Genomic DNA, 16,837 nt, shown 5'->3' with positions numbered 1-16,837 from the left:
CATTGAATTTTCGGATAGATCCAGTTAATTCTGTAACCTATTACTGATACCGTTTGAAAGAGCTCGTTAAGCACTTTCAGGATCAATAACCAGTTTTTCGATATCTTGTATAGATAGTTTACAAATAATCGAGTGAGATCACTTTTCGTTTCCACCCTGTATAATGGGGCCGAGCACAGTTTTAACTAAAATCGGGACTATTCCCACCTCTCGTTCCCACCACTGCAACTCCTGTGTAGCCAAGATCTACGGCTTGACCGCCACAAAAACCCAACCAATGAAGGTCAAGTTTGTCCCGGGGGAAAGTTAAACTGTCATTGGACCCGCAACGAAATTATTCAGAAGAACATAGGAGGAGTTCGAAATTAAGGTTCAACTTCCCTCCATTGCAAAGCGGATGACAGGTGACAAACAAAGGTTTAAAACCTTTAAGAAAAGATTATGCACCACGGACAATAAATATAAATTAAGGGGGCTTATCTTATGAGCAATTAGCAACTACCTGCCAATAATATTTTTCACAAAATCGCTTAAAAGCACGGAAAATCTTTCCTTGTCGCGACAAGATCGGTGTAATAAATTGCGGAAACAGATGTAGGTATGTTGTATTGAATTAAGCATTAAATTACGTTCATGTTTCCAAAGATCACACTCCCACAAGATAATATGATGGGCAGACTGCTCATGACTGACATCATTAGTGGAACACTCGCAAAAAAGAGACGGAAATAGTTTGAATTAGTGAAGTTTATGTTTAAAGTTGCCATGCCCCGTGAGGAACTGCGACGAGCAATGGTCGATTTCTAACCATCGCCTAGTTAGACGTTCGCGTACATTCGGGAAGAAATTATATAAGTGACGCCCTTTGACTGACGTATTCCATCTTTTTTGCCATTCATTAAGTAATTCCTCTTTAACGACTTCTCGGGAATTAAATAATCGGCTTATTTTAGAACGATCGCGGCTATTTAAGAAATCGGAGATTAGGTATATTTTCCCTTGATGCGAAGTACATAGCCGCACGCTTCTGTACCTCTAAGTCGACCGGCAGTACACCAGCCAGGACTGGCAGAGCTTCCGTCCTAAACCTGGTCGAGTACTTGCCAAAAAAGGAGATCGTCGATAACTGGGTGTCGGTAAGTGGCAGCTGTCGATGACTGGGTGTTGACTACTGGAGATTCGGTGTCGATGATTGGAGATTTATATGCTTTTTCATTTTTTGGGATTTTTTTCTAGTCCGTGTATAGTTAATAAAAATAATACATCCTATTCTTATCTCAAGAATATACCTTATCATGCTCAATCGTTACTTTTGGTTTAAAGATGACTAAATGACCTTTAATCTTAATAAGAAGCCCAATATCTCCTTAAAGTGTCGATCATTGGTGCCACTACGCTACCTACTTATAATAAATCTGTAGAGAGGTCAATTCTGTACATGAAATATAATTTTCAAAATAACTATCAGGGGGTGATACTGATGCCAAAAATGCAATCAGTAAAATTTTTGTCTGTCTGTCTGTCCGTCTGTATGTTCCTTATAGAAACAAAAACTACTCGACGGATTTTAACGAAACTTGGTACAATTATTCTTCATACTCCTGGGCAGGTTATAGTATACTTAGGAATTCTCACGGGAACAGGAATTAGCGGGAAAATCCTTTTGTATGAAAAATCTAAACCGCTTAAGTTAGACGCTTTAAATTTCGCACTTATGTACTTTAGTAAACTAATTCCCACGGGAACGGGAATTCGCAATATTATACATATAATTCTTGACAATAAATAGTTTTATTAGCAACTAGCGGCCGCCCGCGACTTCGTACGCGTGGATCCCGTTTTACCCCCTTCATCTATCTTACGCGGTTTAGATTTTTTCGTTCAAATGTTTTTTCCCGTTCACGTGGGAATTTTGCAATATCCTGTTGTAACTAAGCTTTAAGTTTATTAAGATACCTACATGTCAAATTTCAAGCGTCTAACTAAAGCGGTTTAGATTTTTCATACAAAGGGATTTTCCCACGAATTCCAGTTCCCGTGGGAATTAGTTTACTAAAGTACCTACGTGCGAAATTTAAAGCGTCTAACTTAAGCGGTTTAGATTTTTCATACAAAAGGATTTTCCCGCTAATTCCTGTTCCCGTGGGAATTCCTAAGTATACTATAACCTGCCCAGGAGTATGAAGAATAATTGTACCAAGTTTCGTTAAAATCCGTCGAGTAGTTTTTGTTTCTATAAGGAACATACAGACAGACAGACAGACAAAAATTTTACTGATTGCATTTTTGGCATCAGTATCACCCCCTGATAGTTATTTTGAAAATATATTTCATGTACAGAGTTGACCTCTCTACAGATTTATTATAAGTACCTATAGAAGATAGAAAATGGAAATGTACTTCTGTTATGCTAATAACCTCAAAATCTGAAGCGTTTTTCCTATTGTAACGAATCTCCCGCTTATCCGTGCTTTAAGTATCTACACTAATATTATAAAGAGGAAAACTTTGTTTGTTTGGTTGTAATGAATAGACTCAAAAACTATTGGACCGTTTTTATTAAATTCTTTCACCATTCGAAAGCTACATTATCCACGAGTAACAGGCTAAATTTTATTTTGGAAAATAATAGGGTTCCGTAAAATATGTAGGTACCTAATGTAGGCCACGCGCGCGAAGCCGCGAGCGAAAAGCTAGTGGAGTATAAGGTGACAATCGTTAAGTAATTTCACATATAAAAATCATTATTTCATTGCTTGGGGGTCTTGGGGCGAACGATGTATGGACGCAGAACAATATCCTTTATTTTCAAATTTAAGCAAAAAGCATTCTGTGGTTATAAAATACCTATGCTTATTTGCACCTAGTTTATCAATCACCATGTTAATTCCATGCTTTCTATCCAGTCGACTGCTCTAACGACAAGGGTGGGCAGTCGTTGAGATGACAGCGCGAAAATCGTCGGCATCCACTAATTATGACCCTTATGTACCACTATATTGACAAAGTTCTCCGTCTTCGTACGCGATATTGGAAATTTGGCATCTACCATCGGCTGATCTGACATTAGGCGTAGTCTGGCTTTGATATTCAATTTTCAACTGTATTACCTTGACAATCAGTTCAAAATTGATTACTAGAAAATTATTTGACAGACGATTTCTACTCTCGACAAATGCATTTGAATTAGCCCACTGGATACGAGTACGAAAGAACGACTACAGCAACTGCACTACTGCTTCTACATAAGCTTTTTCTCATACATCAACATATTTCTGACAACCTGGCTTGCATATCTATTAATCGATATACCTACTTGGTAAGAGATTTTTAAAGGAATTTTCATTTGAATTTCATTCTGTGCCATAAATCATCCACTACATTGGCATGCCTATTTACGACTCTGTTAACTTGTTTCTCAAACTACATATTTTTCAAGTAAATTATTTAGGAATTTATCTCATAGTAAATCTAAATGGTCCTTCGAGCCGGATGAATCTTTACTCTGCTGCATGCAATCGTCACACATTCGTCTTCTTAACGGCCAACATCCATCCATACAATACGAACGGGCCGACTACACGTGGAATTGAAACATGGCGTTTAATGGCTGTCGTAAAGGTGGCCAGCGCCGCGTTAGCCACCCGGGGCCATTGCCACCTGCTCATTAAGTGTACTTGTACAGTTAATGAGAGCTTGCACTTCAGCCTTGTTAGAAAGAATGAAGTAGGCTCATTCATTTGATGTGTGTCTTTGATCGTCGGCCGTTTGGTGTAGTGGTTCAGAACGGACTACTATGCCGAGAGGTCCCGGGTTCGATTCCCGGCCGGGCAGAAATTGAAATGATGAATTTTAATTTCTGTGATGGGTCTGGGTGTTACTATGTATAGATATTTTGTATGTATTTACAAAAAAAAAGAATTTAAGTATGTTTACAGTTTATATCTGTTGTCTAGTACCCATAGTACAAGCTTTACTTAGTTTGGGACTAGAAACGTAGTGTAGAATGTCCAATGATATTTTATTTTCTATGATCTATCGTCAGATATTCATTTATGTCACTGAGTTAGTTAAAATGCTACTCGTTACATATTTTACGAGACCGATCTTCTACTATGATCAGATACTTTGTAGTCATTGTGGTAGAGTGCCATAATTTTGAAATTGCTTCCATTTGCTGTGGCAATCAAAATATATAGTCAAGAAATTGGTTGAAGCTACCATTTAATTTCACACAAAATAAGTTAAAGACCAGATAGACCAACAAAACTTTCCCTTGGCCCTACTGCGTATCGCCTGTATTGTGTCGTTACGACCCAGTAGTGTTGACAATGTGACAACATTTCTCAAACGGACACAAGAATGTCATTAGACCCGGATCTTGGAATGGGCGGTACTTAGAACTCGGATTTCGTGTAACTACGGCCCGCTGATATGGCAACTTAGCAACTGCGATAGTAAAATTACTCTAAGTGTGAAGTCCTGCTTAGTTAGAAATTTAAAAAAGTGTAAAATGTAAAAATGGTGAATGATGTAGGTACCTGGCTGGTGGCTTTATTGCCAATAATAATTAACAACATATTAGCACAATAGACAATAGCAGTAATATGATTTAGCACTGATGATGACGTACTCTATCAATACCAACTGACATTGAGTTAATAAATTCGGGTTTTGTTCATTTGAGTAATTTTTTTTAAAATAGATTGAGAATTGCGTAGAATCAAACATCCCTAAGTAGGTACCTAGGTGCTAACTTCTAACGTGACCATGCATGCATTTTGTTCTCACAAAACCGTGATCAATCACAATATAAAAAAACCTTTTTAAAATAAATCCCCGATGAATAATTTAGTGTTTCCGCATTTTAAGTTTACGGCCCGTATGTAAATTAACAGATTAAAAGCCCGTGAATCCATCAACATGGACAATAGAATGCTTGCATGAATGCACGCGCTGCAAGCGTATTGGCGTCGTTTTAATCAAATATGGGTGCCGGAAATTGAATTAAAGGTTAAGTAAGTAACTAAGTAAGGCTCTTCAACAAAATATTTGAGATGCTCTCATTACGTACATGCCTAGGTAGTACATGAAATAAAATTAACATGATAGAAGTATTATAAACAATATTTTAATCACCACAACGTGTTCATAAGAACAAATGTGATTTCTTTTTCCATAGCTCTTTTTTGACAAATATTTGAATCCAATATAAAACGATACCGAAATCCTGATGGAAGTTCTGTAACCAAATTGTACGAGTAGTTATTAATTTGCGTTTCAGTCAACTGCCATCCCACATCGTGGCCGTCTACAAACTTTGGCCCACATCCATACGACAGTCACTACTTGTATTCCATACCGCCTTCGCCGGCTGACATAAAATAACTTTTAAGATCCACTATCAAACTCAAAGAGCCATGTGACGCGTTGCAAAAAAGGCAAAATTGCACAAGCCCCGCCCGTCACGTCAGCAATAAAAGAGGCTACGTCATTTGAAATTGCCTTCCCTGACTGACCTGCCGTAAAACTGAAGAGCCGTACCTCACTGACTAACTTATCATGATTCATTTGAACCCCTATTAGTGAATTAATAACACAGGGTGTTTTGAAAACGGATTGCTATTGCTCAAGGAGGTCATAGCTTAGTTAGACCATTTAGAACAGGGGGCGTAGTGTGAGTTTACGTCAAATGCATTAAATGTATGACGGATTGTACAGCGCCCTTAGCGGAAACTTTCAAGAATTAAAATCTTCATAATATATTTTATCGAATGCGTTTAACATAAACTCACACTACGCCCCCGTTCTAACCTTGGTTGGCTTATCGAAGTCTGAAATCAATTTTCTTTTGTTCATGTCCAAAAAGCCTTAACACAAATAAACGCATCTCGCCGATATTTTTTTACCATTATATCTAGGCTTGCTTTGGAACAGTGTTGAGAAGAGGCGGCGCATAACATTATCACTATTGTAATCCCTTTTTTATAAAATAACAAGATTATGTGCTAGTGTGTGCTCGGGACCACCAATTCTATAATGTTCTAACGTGTAAATAAAACCATGCTGTTATACAAAACAAACTCTAACCGACTAAAGTGTCTGTCAATACAACAAAGAACAATAATTATTTTCTCTATTTAAAATACTATGACTATTCATACACTAAAGTTAGCAGCGCAAGCTGTGTGCACGAAAACTTGAGCCTCGCGGCTTGCATCTGCATAATGGATCCAATTGAGACGCAAACTATCGTACTAAACTATTATATCTCACCATCTCCGCTGTTGAAATTAATCTTGCAGCTTCGAAACACGTGCAATTCTAACTCAATAACAATTAGGGTCACTTTGTACATCTCGCCTTAGCTGTGACATATGCACGGCGTATGTTCCCTTATAAATTGTGGATAGACGAAGAGCTAGTGAACGCCAGACCTACGTCATTTTATAAAAGCTGAAAGTTTGTCAGCGTATTCTCCCAATATAGGATATAATGTTGGTGAATTATGAAGTTTGGGTCATCGTGGCTTTGGGAGCTACCCTAAAAAAACTGTCTGGCAAGGAGTTGGAACTGTCAAAACTGATGGGCAATGATTAGAAGTAGTTTCCACATCAGCCAGACAGTTATTTAAGGATAGCTGCCAAAGCCACGATGACCCAAACTTCATGATTCACCAACATTCTAACCTATATTGGGAGCATACGCTGACAAACTTTCAGCTTTTATAAAATGACGTAGGTCTGGCGTTCACTAGCTCTTCGTCTATCCACAATTTATAAGGGAACATACGCCGTGCATATGTCACAGCTAAGGCGAGATGTACAAAGTGACCCTAATTGTTATTGAGTTAGAATTGCACGTGTTTCGAAGCTGCAAGATTAATTTCAACAGCGGAGATGGTGAGATATAATAGTTTAGTACGATAGTTTGTAGACAGTTATTTAAGGATAGCTGCCAAAGCCACGATGACCCAAACTTCATGATTCACCAACATTCTAACCTATATTGGGAGCATACGCTGACAAACTTTCAGCTTTTATAAAATGACGTAGGTCTGGCGTTCACTAGCTCTTAGTCTATTATAAATTGTGGTAGTCTAGATTAGGTACGTGAGGTGGAGTCTCATTTGTTAGGCAGGTTTTGTAATTGGAAGTAGTACTGTGATAGTAAATACTGAACACTAGTTTATAAGGTAGTATTAGAGTGCTATCAAAAAGCTTTAATTGTGTACAAATAAGTTTGCTTTTTCAGGTGTTTACAGTTTTTCCTATAACTAGCAGAAAATATTTTAAAGTAGTATCGAGACAGATTCTGTTTACCAATGAATTACCAATTTATACATATTGCCATTAGATCATTTTTTGTCGGCTGACCTACCTACTCGTACCTTGATGCAACATTTAAAATATTTAGCTTTATCACCTGAAAATGATATTATGCTTTTCACAATTTTGCTTTCCTAATTCAAAGGTAGACAGAACATAATAACGCTCAGTTGATGATTTCACAGCGTTTAGCCGTTTTGGCAAATCACGTATTAGTCCCGTGGGCCTTAAATATAATGTACAATCGAATTCATAAATATATTGGCAGCGCCAATGTTATTATTAGCGTTTTAACGTTCATAATATGTATTTCAATACTAGGGCACTATTTAAGTTGTGAGCCTCGACAACATAACGTGTTGTTAGACGACATCTGATACTTTTAATGAAAAGTTTGACATTTTTGACTACAACCTTATTCAAAACTTTTTATCATTTGAGCACGTTTTGTATTATTAACATTGAATTGAAAATTATCTTGACTACAAAAACATGGAATTGACTTGCGGAAATTTACGCGCGAAGATTTATTATGACTTTCGACGTGGTTAATCAATACAAAACTAAAGCGGTCAGCCAAATTTCACTTTTGGTGATAAAGATCTGTCCTTTACTATTGTAAAACGCTAGTTTAAGAAGTATAATATTGTATGTCATTTGCTCACCAGTGAACTTTGCGAAAGTCGTCCAAAATGACTAATAGTGGCGGAAAACATTGATGTTGTCAGAAAAATGGAAGAGAAACCTCGTCATGTGATATATCGTAGGATTGAGATAATCCTAGGCTTTAATTCCACCAGCAGTAATAAAATATTGTATGACCATATTATAGTTAATACGTTTTTTTCTCGCTGGATGTCACAAAATTTTTCAAACGCTCAATAGGACGCTTGTGTCGTTTAGTCCTTGGAAATGTTTGATAAATACGTTTAAAAAGCTTTAAAAGCCGTTTTTAAAATTGTGACAGTTGACGAATTAAGGATCTATGCATAATGATGCTGAAAATAAACAGCTATCGACTATGGAGGTGATTTAAGATGAACCAATTCCAACCAAAGTCCCATGCGCTCGGAACACTTTGAAACTTACGGTCGCCTATTTTTCCGAAATATCCGATTATATGACAGAAACGTCACTAGAGAAATGTAGAATGGTTAATTTTTAATAGTAAACAGCCACTTTTTTTCCAAAAGTCTTCAGTTTAATAAGGGAAACTGGCCAGCATAGTCGAATCGCCATTCGTGACGAAAATGTGAGCTTTTACACGTCTCGTCAAACAACTGACTATTTGAACACTCAAAATATGAAATAAACAGGTCAACGCTACAAAATTCTTGCTTGGAATCTAAACACTTCTTTTGGTACCCATTACATTAAAATTAAATACGTGAACAGCGATTTATGTAGCCAGAAGCAACTGTCGGTGCGGTCAAAAACCATGTTTTGGAGGTGCCTCAAGCTGAGTGGAAAAAATGCTATGAAAAGTGTTTCGGACACAATAAAAAGTACATAAATCATGAAAGACAATACCAATAAACGCAATCAATACCATTTTAATAATATACTACTTTGTTTTCATAGTTAGGCTCACAACTTAAATAGTGTCCCACGTACAAACTCATACATCAATAAAATGTAATCATATCATATACATACTCGTACATGATGCGGTAGCGCTGCTGCGCTACAATATTTTGAAACATTGGCTCTGCCAACATATTTATGAACTCGACTGTACCTACATAATATGGACTTTGTTTGCTTGATTTGTTTATTTTACATGACGTGCCAAATCAATTCAAACCTTTGAAACGTAGCTGGCAATTATTCTGCGATATATTATGTCGTCGCTTGCGCAACCTTTTAATTGGTGTTCAGCTCTACACAAAGCTTTGTTAGGTAATATGCCTTTAATACGTACACAATAAATTCACGGGTCTTTTTGAGTACGAGTTAATTTGAAATCATATCAAACATTTTTTGAATGAAATTCACAAAGACCTTTTTTAATGTGTACGTAAATAATTGCATTCCTGTGCACAACATTACAAATCAAATAGTGAGTAGACAAGATCTTAGCAAAGCTTTTTAAAAACTGGTAAAATCAATCTACAAAACACCTAATTGTCAAAGGATTTTGAACTGAATCTGCAAAGTGTTAAATGGTTTTTCCTTTGCAGGCCAGCTTCGAGCTCGCCGGGCAGTTGGCGGAGTTCTCGAGGAGCGGAGTGCCGCCCCTCCAGGGGTTTCACATCGCCAATGTGCCGGACGAGGCCTTTGCGTACCTGCTTTGGGCGGAGCACGTTGAGAATTTGGAGAACGTCTATGATTGGAAGAGTGAGTACTTTTATCTGTTCTTACTACAAGGCTCAGCCTTTTTTGTCACCCGTTATCCGCTTTGTTTTGGAAATCGAACTTTAACTTCGAACTCCTCCTATGCTCTTCTGATTAATTTCGTTACGGGTCCAATGAGCTTCACTTTCCCCCGGGACAAACTTGACCTTCACTGGTTGGGTTTTTATTGGCGATCAAGCTGTAGATCCTGGCTACACAGGAGTTGCAGCGGTGGGAACGAGAGGTGGGAACGGTGTCGTACAATGGCTCAGCGACCCAGTGTCTTGGCCTCCAATAGGAGATGTCGCCATTTGCTTGTCTTGTGCAATTTCGCCAGTCCCCTGCTTCAAACTCGCGATTATCCGCGTCCACCACTTCACCCTAGCGGTATCAGGGCCGACCCACCGGCCGTCGAGCAGTTGGACATCCGAGATATGCTATTTTGGCACTTCGATCCGATCCCATCCTCCTTTAAATTACAAGCTTTTATTTAACTTGCAATGTGTGTTTGGGTCATATCTTGCAAGCTGACTGACCCACTTCAATATAATGATGTCATGGAACTGGTGTGATAATAGAGATGGAAGCAGCCCAACCTATTAGATATTGTTATTTTATTATTTTCAGATTCGATATTTTTTAATTGGAGGCTTTATTAATTATCTTTCATTTATTTTTAATCAATGACATGCGACCCTGTGCGTGCAGTGTTCTGCGAACTTGATTTAACTTTATACTCGTCACGATACCAAAAATGTTCCATTCAATTAAAATTATTCCATTTATTCAGAACGAATCAATTTCAGATTATACGTAAATTAAATTAAATGGTTTATTTATACTTTTATAAGGTGGAATATTTGGAAATGCCGAATCTACTAAGGTAGGTAATTAATTCACTTTAAGTGGGTTGTTCACCTTCAGTATTGTTATATTCAGGTGAGAAATTATGTAATTCCTAATAATTATTGCATAATATATTATCATTTACCTTTGCACGTGGCTTCACTCGCGTTAAATTCGAGGAAACGTAGAAAAAGAAAAAGCCTGAAACAAGTTTTACTTATTTAGTACTAACTTCTATGATGTTTCGAATAAAAATATCCATGTAATGTTAAATTGTTTCTCCATTCAAAATTTGGAATTCATTTTCATCTCCTTATTGCTTTAATCCCTTTGGAAAATCCTTTCTTAGCCCACATCATAATAATTATTATTATACAACGGATAATCAACGCATATGGCTAGAAGCGCGCCGTCATGATGATGAATATATGGAACATCTGCTTTGGGGCTACATTGATACAAATGAAATGTGCATATTTAGGTACTCTTGGTTCCAAATTGAGCTACAAAGCTGACTACAATCAGGCAGTTGCTATGCATAGAACTGCGGCTGGGATCACAGGACTCATGCGAGTCGTTTCATTTGAATAACGCCTCTATGAAGGAGACCTTACACTGTCAATTAAATTACTCAATTCTGGGAAAAAATTGACAGTAATGCAAGAAAATGTAGAGCAATTTAATGCAAGCATAGAATAATATTGAGGAAAATTCTCTAACTAATGTTTTTTGCCACCTGCCCACGCAGGGAGTTTTAGCTGTGCGTAGAAAAATATTAATTTCTTTTACAATACAATCAATAACAAGTTATTAAACGCCCAAAATTACCAAATTTTAAATTATTGCTTAAAATTACCGTTGTCATTGCGCTTTTAGTCAGTGTCTACACAATTAAAGTAACGCGGGTTCTGTACAAACATACCTACGTATAAAGGTACCAGAAAATGAGCAGGACTTCGTTTGTGGAGTGAAATTAAACGATACGACTCGAGCGCCCCCGCACCGCGATATCTTTACCCAGTTTTCATAATTGACCCGACGGATAATATTTTCAAACCCGTCCTTTTCCCGATTTTGCCTGAAGGATTTCCTAATTGGATTAATATAATACGCAAGGATTTCAAGCAGAATGGCATTGTCTCCTGAGTAAAGAATCCTTGGGCTTCTCAGATGTTTCTCATCTCATCTCGAAAGGTGATATTTACTTAGTACCCATAAAAATATTAGCTCACTAGAGCTATGACAAGACCGCGGCGGTAATATACATCTCTCTCATCGCCTCTGTTACATCACTTACATCGTTGGTTCTCCTCTCAATGCCATTGTTATTTCATCCAACAAAAACTTTGTTAAAGTCCCACGTTTACCTGGAAATGAAATTGATTCCCTTTTCTTGTGCGGAGTGCGTGTTTTATCAAGACGCAGCGTATGTCGGTTTCCACTTCAGCGATGTGTAGCCTTAAGGGCAATATTACACAAGATGACAATGGAAACAAACACGTAAGTCTAGTTTGGTTTTATACTATTGTTGCGTTTATTCATCTTAAACACTTCGTATATAAATAATATTATAGTATCAAATAAACAAATCTTCCCACGCATTACGCCTACCTAATCTGTTTCGTGAATGTTTTGTGTGTCTCTTGTCTTATCATCATGGTAGGTATCGCTAAAAACGAATATGGTGATATTCCAAGCAACAAAATAGCAGTCAAGCTTGATCGAATGAAACAAACGAGATTTTGCGTGATGTAACATAGCGTTTAATTTGTAATTTGACGTTTGTAAAAACCCCCGACCCGATTTTGTGGATTTTGTGAATCGCGAACATGCGTGGGCGGGCGCGGAGCTAACACAAAGGCTTTATGTTGAGATACACTGGCTCAAAGTGAATGGGATACTTCATAACTCAAACTAAACATCCGACATTCCTAGCTGTTGAGAACGTGGACATCCAGAGTTACTTTTATTTAACTTGACTGTAAAAGTTTTTGTACCGTTTCGGGTGGATATTTTTAGAGTGCACGGTTTAGATGTTCGCTGGAGTTTTTGTGAAGGGTGTAAGATGGTTACTTAACTTAATTACTTTCTTTTCTTTACGTGTTGTTGATGCATCTGGTTTTTAGGTCACCTGACCTGCATCTATCATATTGTGATGTTGATGATAATTAATATGTAGTCTAGTGTCTCTCAATAACGGACCTTCATAATTGAACCAATGTTTATTCACCAGTAAATAGACCAGCCGGGCTTGGATGTGCGCCGTGATAAAATCTTTTCGATTATTTTAGACGACAAAGGCATGGACGTAACGAATAAAATCGATAAAATGGCGCGATAAAAGCTTATCGCAGTGCGCATCCTTGGCCTACAGATATCAATCACTATTTATTATGATTTGCTATTGCTCCCAATACCCAACTCAGGGTCCAGACGCGGGATGATCCCTAATTATATAAGGTGTTATTTTTTATACTGATCATACTTTACCAACGCGTCTAATAAAATCATACAAATACAACCCAAGTGTTTTTAAAAAAAAATTCAGGCTAGTTTTTGTTTTTACTTTTCCTAACAAAAAAAAAGATATTATTTTTACAACCATCCTGTCTTCACTCACTGCCTCTCTCTCTTTCTTTATTCATTTCATTCATACGAGTACGAACAATGGCGCGCGAAAAAAAACAAATACTATATATATATATGTTACGGTTAATGTGATAAATTGAAAATTATTAATAATAACCGGTTATTATGAATAATTCCCGACAGTCGCGGTGAAAGTGATAAATTAATCACATGTAACAGTGATTATTTAATAATTCAACCTTAGTACTAACAAATTTCATAAAAGAGAACAACATATTGTGTACGTGCTCGTGTACAGCCAAACTTTTGAACGTTTTGATATCATATATTAATATAATTTGGCATAATGAGTTTGGAATGTTTTTTGCATAATATTACTTTTCCATGATGCCTATGACATAATGTTTTGATTTAAAGTGAAAAATAGGTTAAGGTGCGGCGGGGGTGGCCCTTGGGCCACCCCTAAGCCGCCTATTTAGTTTTATACACACATAAATGACCTCATATTAATCACATTTACCAAATCATGTGGTAATTATTCATAATAACCGGCGATTATTCATAATTTTCACATTTATCACTTTGACCGTAACATATATACTAAACCTACGTTACCAAAAATTATCACTCGTGAGTATGTACGATGTTACGTCATGTTAATAGGTACTACGCGCTAGGAGAAACAAAATCTAGCCACATAAGTAGGTAAATAAGTGTATTTTCATTAGTGTAATAGCGGGGATTTTTCCAACGAACCGAGGCGAATCATCCGCGTTAAACTAGAAATTTAAAAAAGGATAGAAATTGGAATTCAATATCTACGTTTTCGTAATGCCTACGCAATTTATTTAGAGACGTAATAAAAAATTGATAGGTACATACCTATTACTACTTCGCTTCGCTTCAGTGGAAATGCACCCTAATATTGAATATGAATAGGTGTTGTAAATAAAACTCACTGATCAATTTTCCTGGTTTTAATTCCTAAATTATGATTTGCCATCACACTTTAGATTCATTGATTTTACTTATTCACACATTTACCGATTTTGAATGTTGTTATTTAAAGTTCCTAGGTTATTATTACACTAATCACAATACATTTTGAACGTCAAGCCTTTGTTGTACTTTGTTCACGTAAACACTGTCTTGCACTGTCTAATCTAGCCACGATCGAATTGAGGTAATGCTTCCGGGCTGCACACTTGCTTGCTGTTCACTAGACACTACGTCGGATGTTGTATTCACAATTCGCGCACTAACTTTTTTACGGAAAAAGTCCATTTCGCGTAAACAAGCACTCATCTGTCCAAATCACACTGTAGGTATGTACCTAGGTAGACTTCCGCAATATCCATCGATAGAACACGGTCGCGGTCGTGGCCCTCTGGCAACAACTCCTTGATAAGGCATTCCGTAAGTATTTTTACGCAAAAGCCGCCGTCTGCGGCGCTCGCATCTGGGTACCGCCAGCACTGTGCCGGTGATTGAAATTGAAATCCAGAACTTCGTCCTCGAAGCGCACGGGATCTCGTCAAGTCAGGATACGGCAAGGTGTGAAGGTTTCACCTGCGTTTTGTTATTTATCAAGCGCGGCATTGTAATAACTCGCACATACACTGCAATACGTTAGGGGACATTAGACGGACTGAGACGATTGTTTATGTTGTAAGTTGTTGCGCTCCCGCATGCCGATCGGCGGCTCGGCGCGGGCTGTGGGCGCGGAGCGACTGGCAGCGATATCAATATGGCCGACTCACGCGGCGCGGCACGTGGCAGCGGTCGTTGCCCTCGGCCGGCTACTACGATAGTGCGTAAACGAGTACTCACCGCGCTCAAAGGATGATTTATTTTTTCTTTTTTTCGAAACATTCTTTGTCGTTTTACTCGAAAACTAGCCTGAATTTTTTTGAAAAAACACTTGGGTCTTATTTGTATGATTTTATTAGATATGTTGGTAAAGTATGATCAGTACAAAAAATAACACCTTATATAGCTTACCAAGAAAAAATATCCCTCAACAAGACTACTAACAATAATAAATGACATACCTACTTAGTCAATAGTACAAATCTGATTTTCAAACAACCTACAAAAGGACTACGATCACAATGAGTGCTGTACACAAGCTCACCGCACTCAAAGGGCTGGCCTTCGATTCCGTTTCATTCAGCTAACTTATTTTTCTTTTCTATAGAACTGACTAATTATGCGGCGCTTCACGACTTTTGTTTTGATTTATATTGGAAACGGGTTACTTTCATAACTTTATCATAATTTTGTAGCTTTGACCACTTGATATTTTATGCTTTTGTTTGAAGTGTAACAAATACACCTCATTATATTTTTACCCAACTGCGCCAGAAGGAGGGTTATGAGCTTATTTTTTAATCAGCCTTGAAAAAGACGCTTATTTTTCTTGTAATTACTTTTATGTGTACGACCACCCCTGAGATTGGCTTTGTTTACAAAACCACACCCTGTATATTGATTGATATATTTTTATGGCCAATACAATCCTAGATTGCGTGCTTAATACCTCACCTATTTCATATCCAGCCATGCATAAACGAGTTCCCGGCTGAAGCTGCCATTTATCAGCAATTTATCCCACCCTCCAGGGAACTACAAGATTGATTAGATGGCGACTGTTCCATCGTTTAATCCTTACGTTAAGTAAAAAAAGGATGGTTCATTAGCCGATTTCTGTAGTGTTGTTAGCAAATGAATTAGGGGTTCACATTCGTTGATCTTTCGTTTGTTTAGAAAATTATCTGTGGAAGAAGTGGAATTGCATTGGAAAAAAAATATTACTTTAGAAAGCTACGATAAATCAATAAGAACTGATTTTAAAGTATCAGTGTAAATACAGAGTTCCAGAGAGCAACTATACTACTTACTACACTGACCTGCAAAACTACTTTTTAATTTTATTTTTTTCTAACTATAGAAGTTAGAGATTTATAATAAAAAACGTCTTATAGCTTTGTCAGCTTTCTTTTAAACTATAGTAAACTTTTAAAAGTAATACTATATAGGCCAGTAGGCCCTTAGATTAATAAAACCTAGATGGATAGTCTTCATACAAACGCTTCGTCAAGAGTGAGGCAAAAATCTTATGTCATTAGTGTCAATTTTGTTGGGGAGTGTAGACAGTGAAGGCGATTTTCCCGAAAGTAGGGAAATTTTTAATACGTTTTTAATTATTTTATAATTAACAAAAACAGAACGCATCATGTACTTACTTATTTATTGAATTCAAAATTCCTACCTAATAACAATAAGATAAATCGACTTAAAAGTCTCGATTTCATAAAAAAGGAAGTGTACCTATTTGTACGGCGAACAATTGGGAAATAAATTTTCTTGTTACTGGTATCATTCCCGTATTTAATTTTTGAAAGCCAAATTCAAGCAAAATACGCGTCGAATTGTAGTACTTACTTGTGAAATGTAACACTGGTCACTTCCTTTCGTTTTTCTGATGTATTTTAGACACCCTTTCACAGCACAAACCGTTTTAATTAATTAAAATTCGTCGGACGTGTTTACCAATTTTTCACTTTGACAGTTCATGTGACGTTTACGGGTGAGCCGTGCCGGCTCCCTAAAAACTGCCTCACCTTTCGTGCACTGACTATCTATCTAGGTTTTATTAATCTAAGAGTAGGCCTAAGATGCGCGCCGCGATAAGCGGTTATCACGCCATTTTATCGATTTTGCCCATACATTTTGACGTC

General features: G+C 37.3%; 1 protein-coding gene across 2 annotated transcripts in view; it reads left to right on the top strand.

Moving 5' to 3' along the window:
- The window catches only part of LOC135086839 (uncharacterized), a 149,780-nt gene that overhangs the window by 72,623 nt on the left and 60,320 nt on the right, over positions 1 to 16,837 (top strand). For both annotated transcript variants that reach the window (XM_063981646.1, XM_063981645.1), the window contains exon 5: positions 9,509 to 9,665. In XM_063981646.1, the coding sequence (XP_063837716.1) occupies positions 9,509 to 9,665 (157 nt within the window). The remainder of the gene's footprint in view (positions 1 to 9,508; positions 9,666 to 16,837) is intronic.

The sequence above is a fragment of the Ostrinia nubilalis genome, chromosome Z (assembly GCF_963855985.1).
Source record: "Ostrinia nubilalis chromosome Z, ilOstNubi1.1, whole genome shotgun sequence".
NCBI lineage: Eukaryota > Metazoa > Arthropoda > Insecta > Lepidoptera > Crambidae > Ostrinia > Ostrinia nubilalis.
Note: the sequence above shows the minus strand (reverse complement) of the source record. Positions and strands in the feature narration are given on the sequence as shown.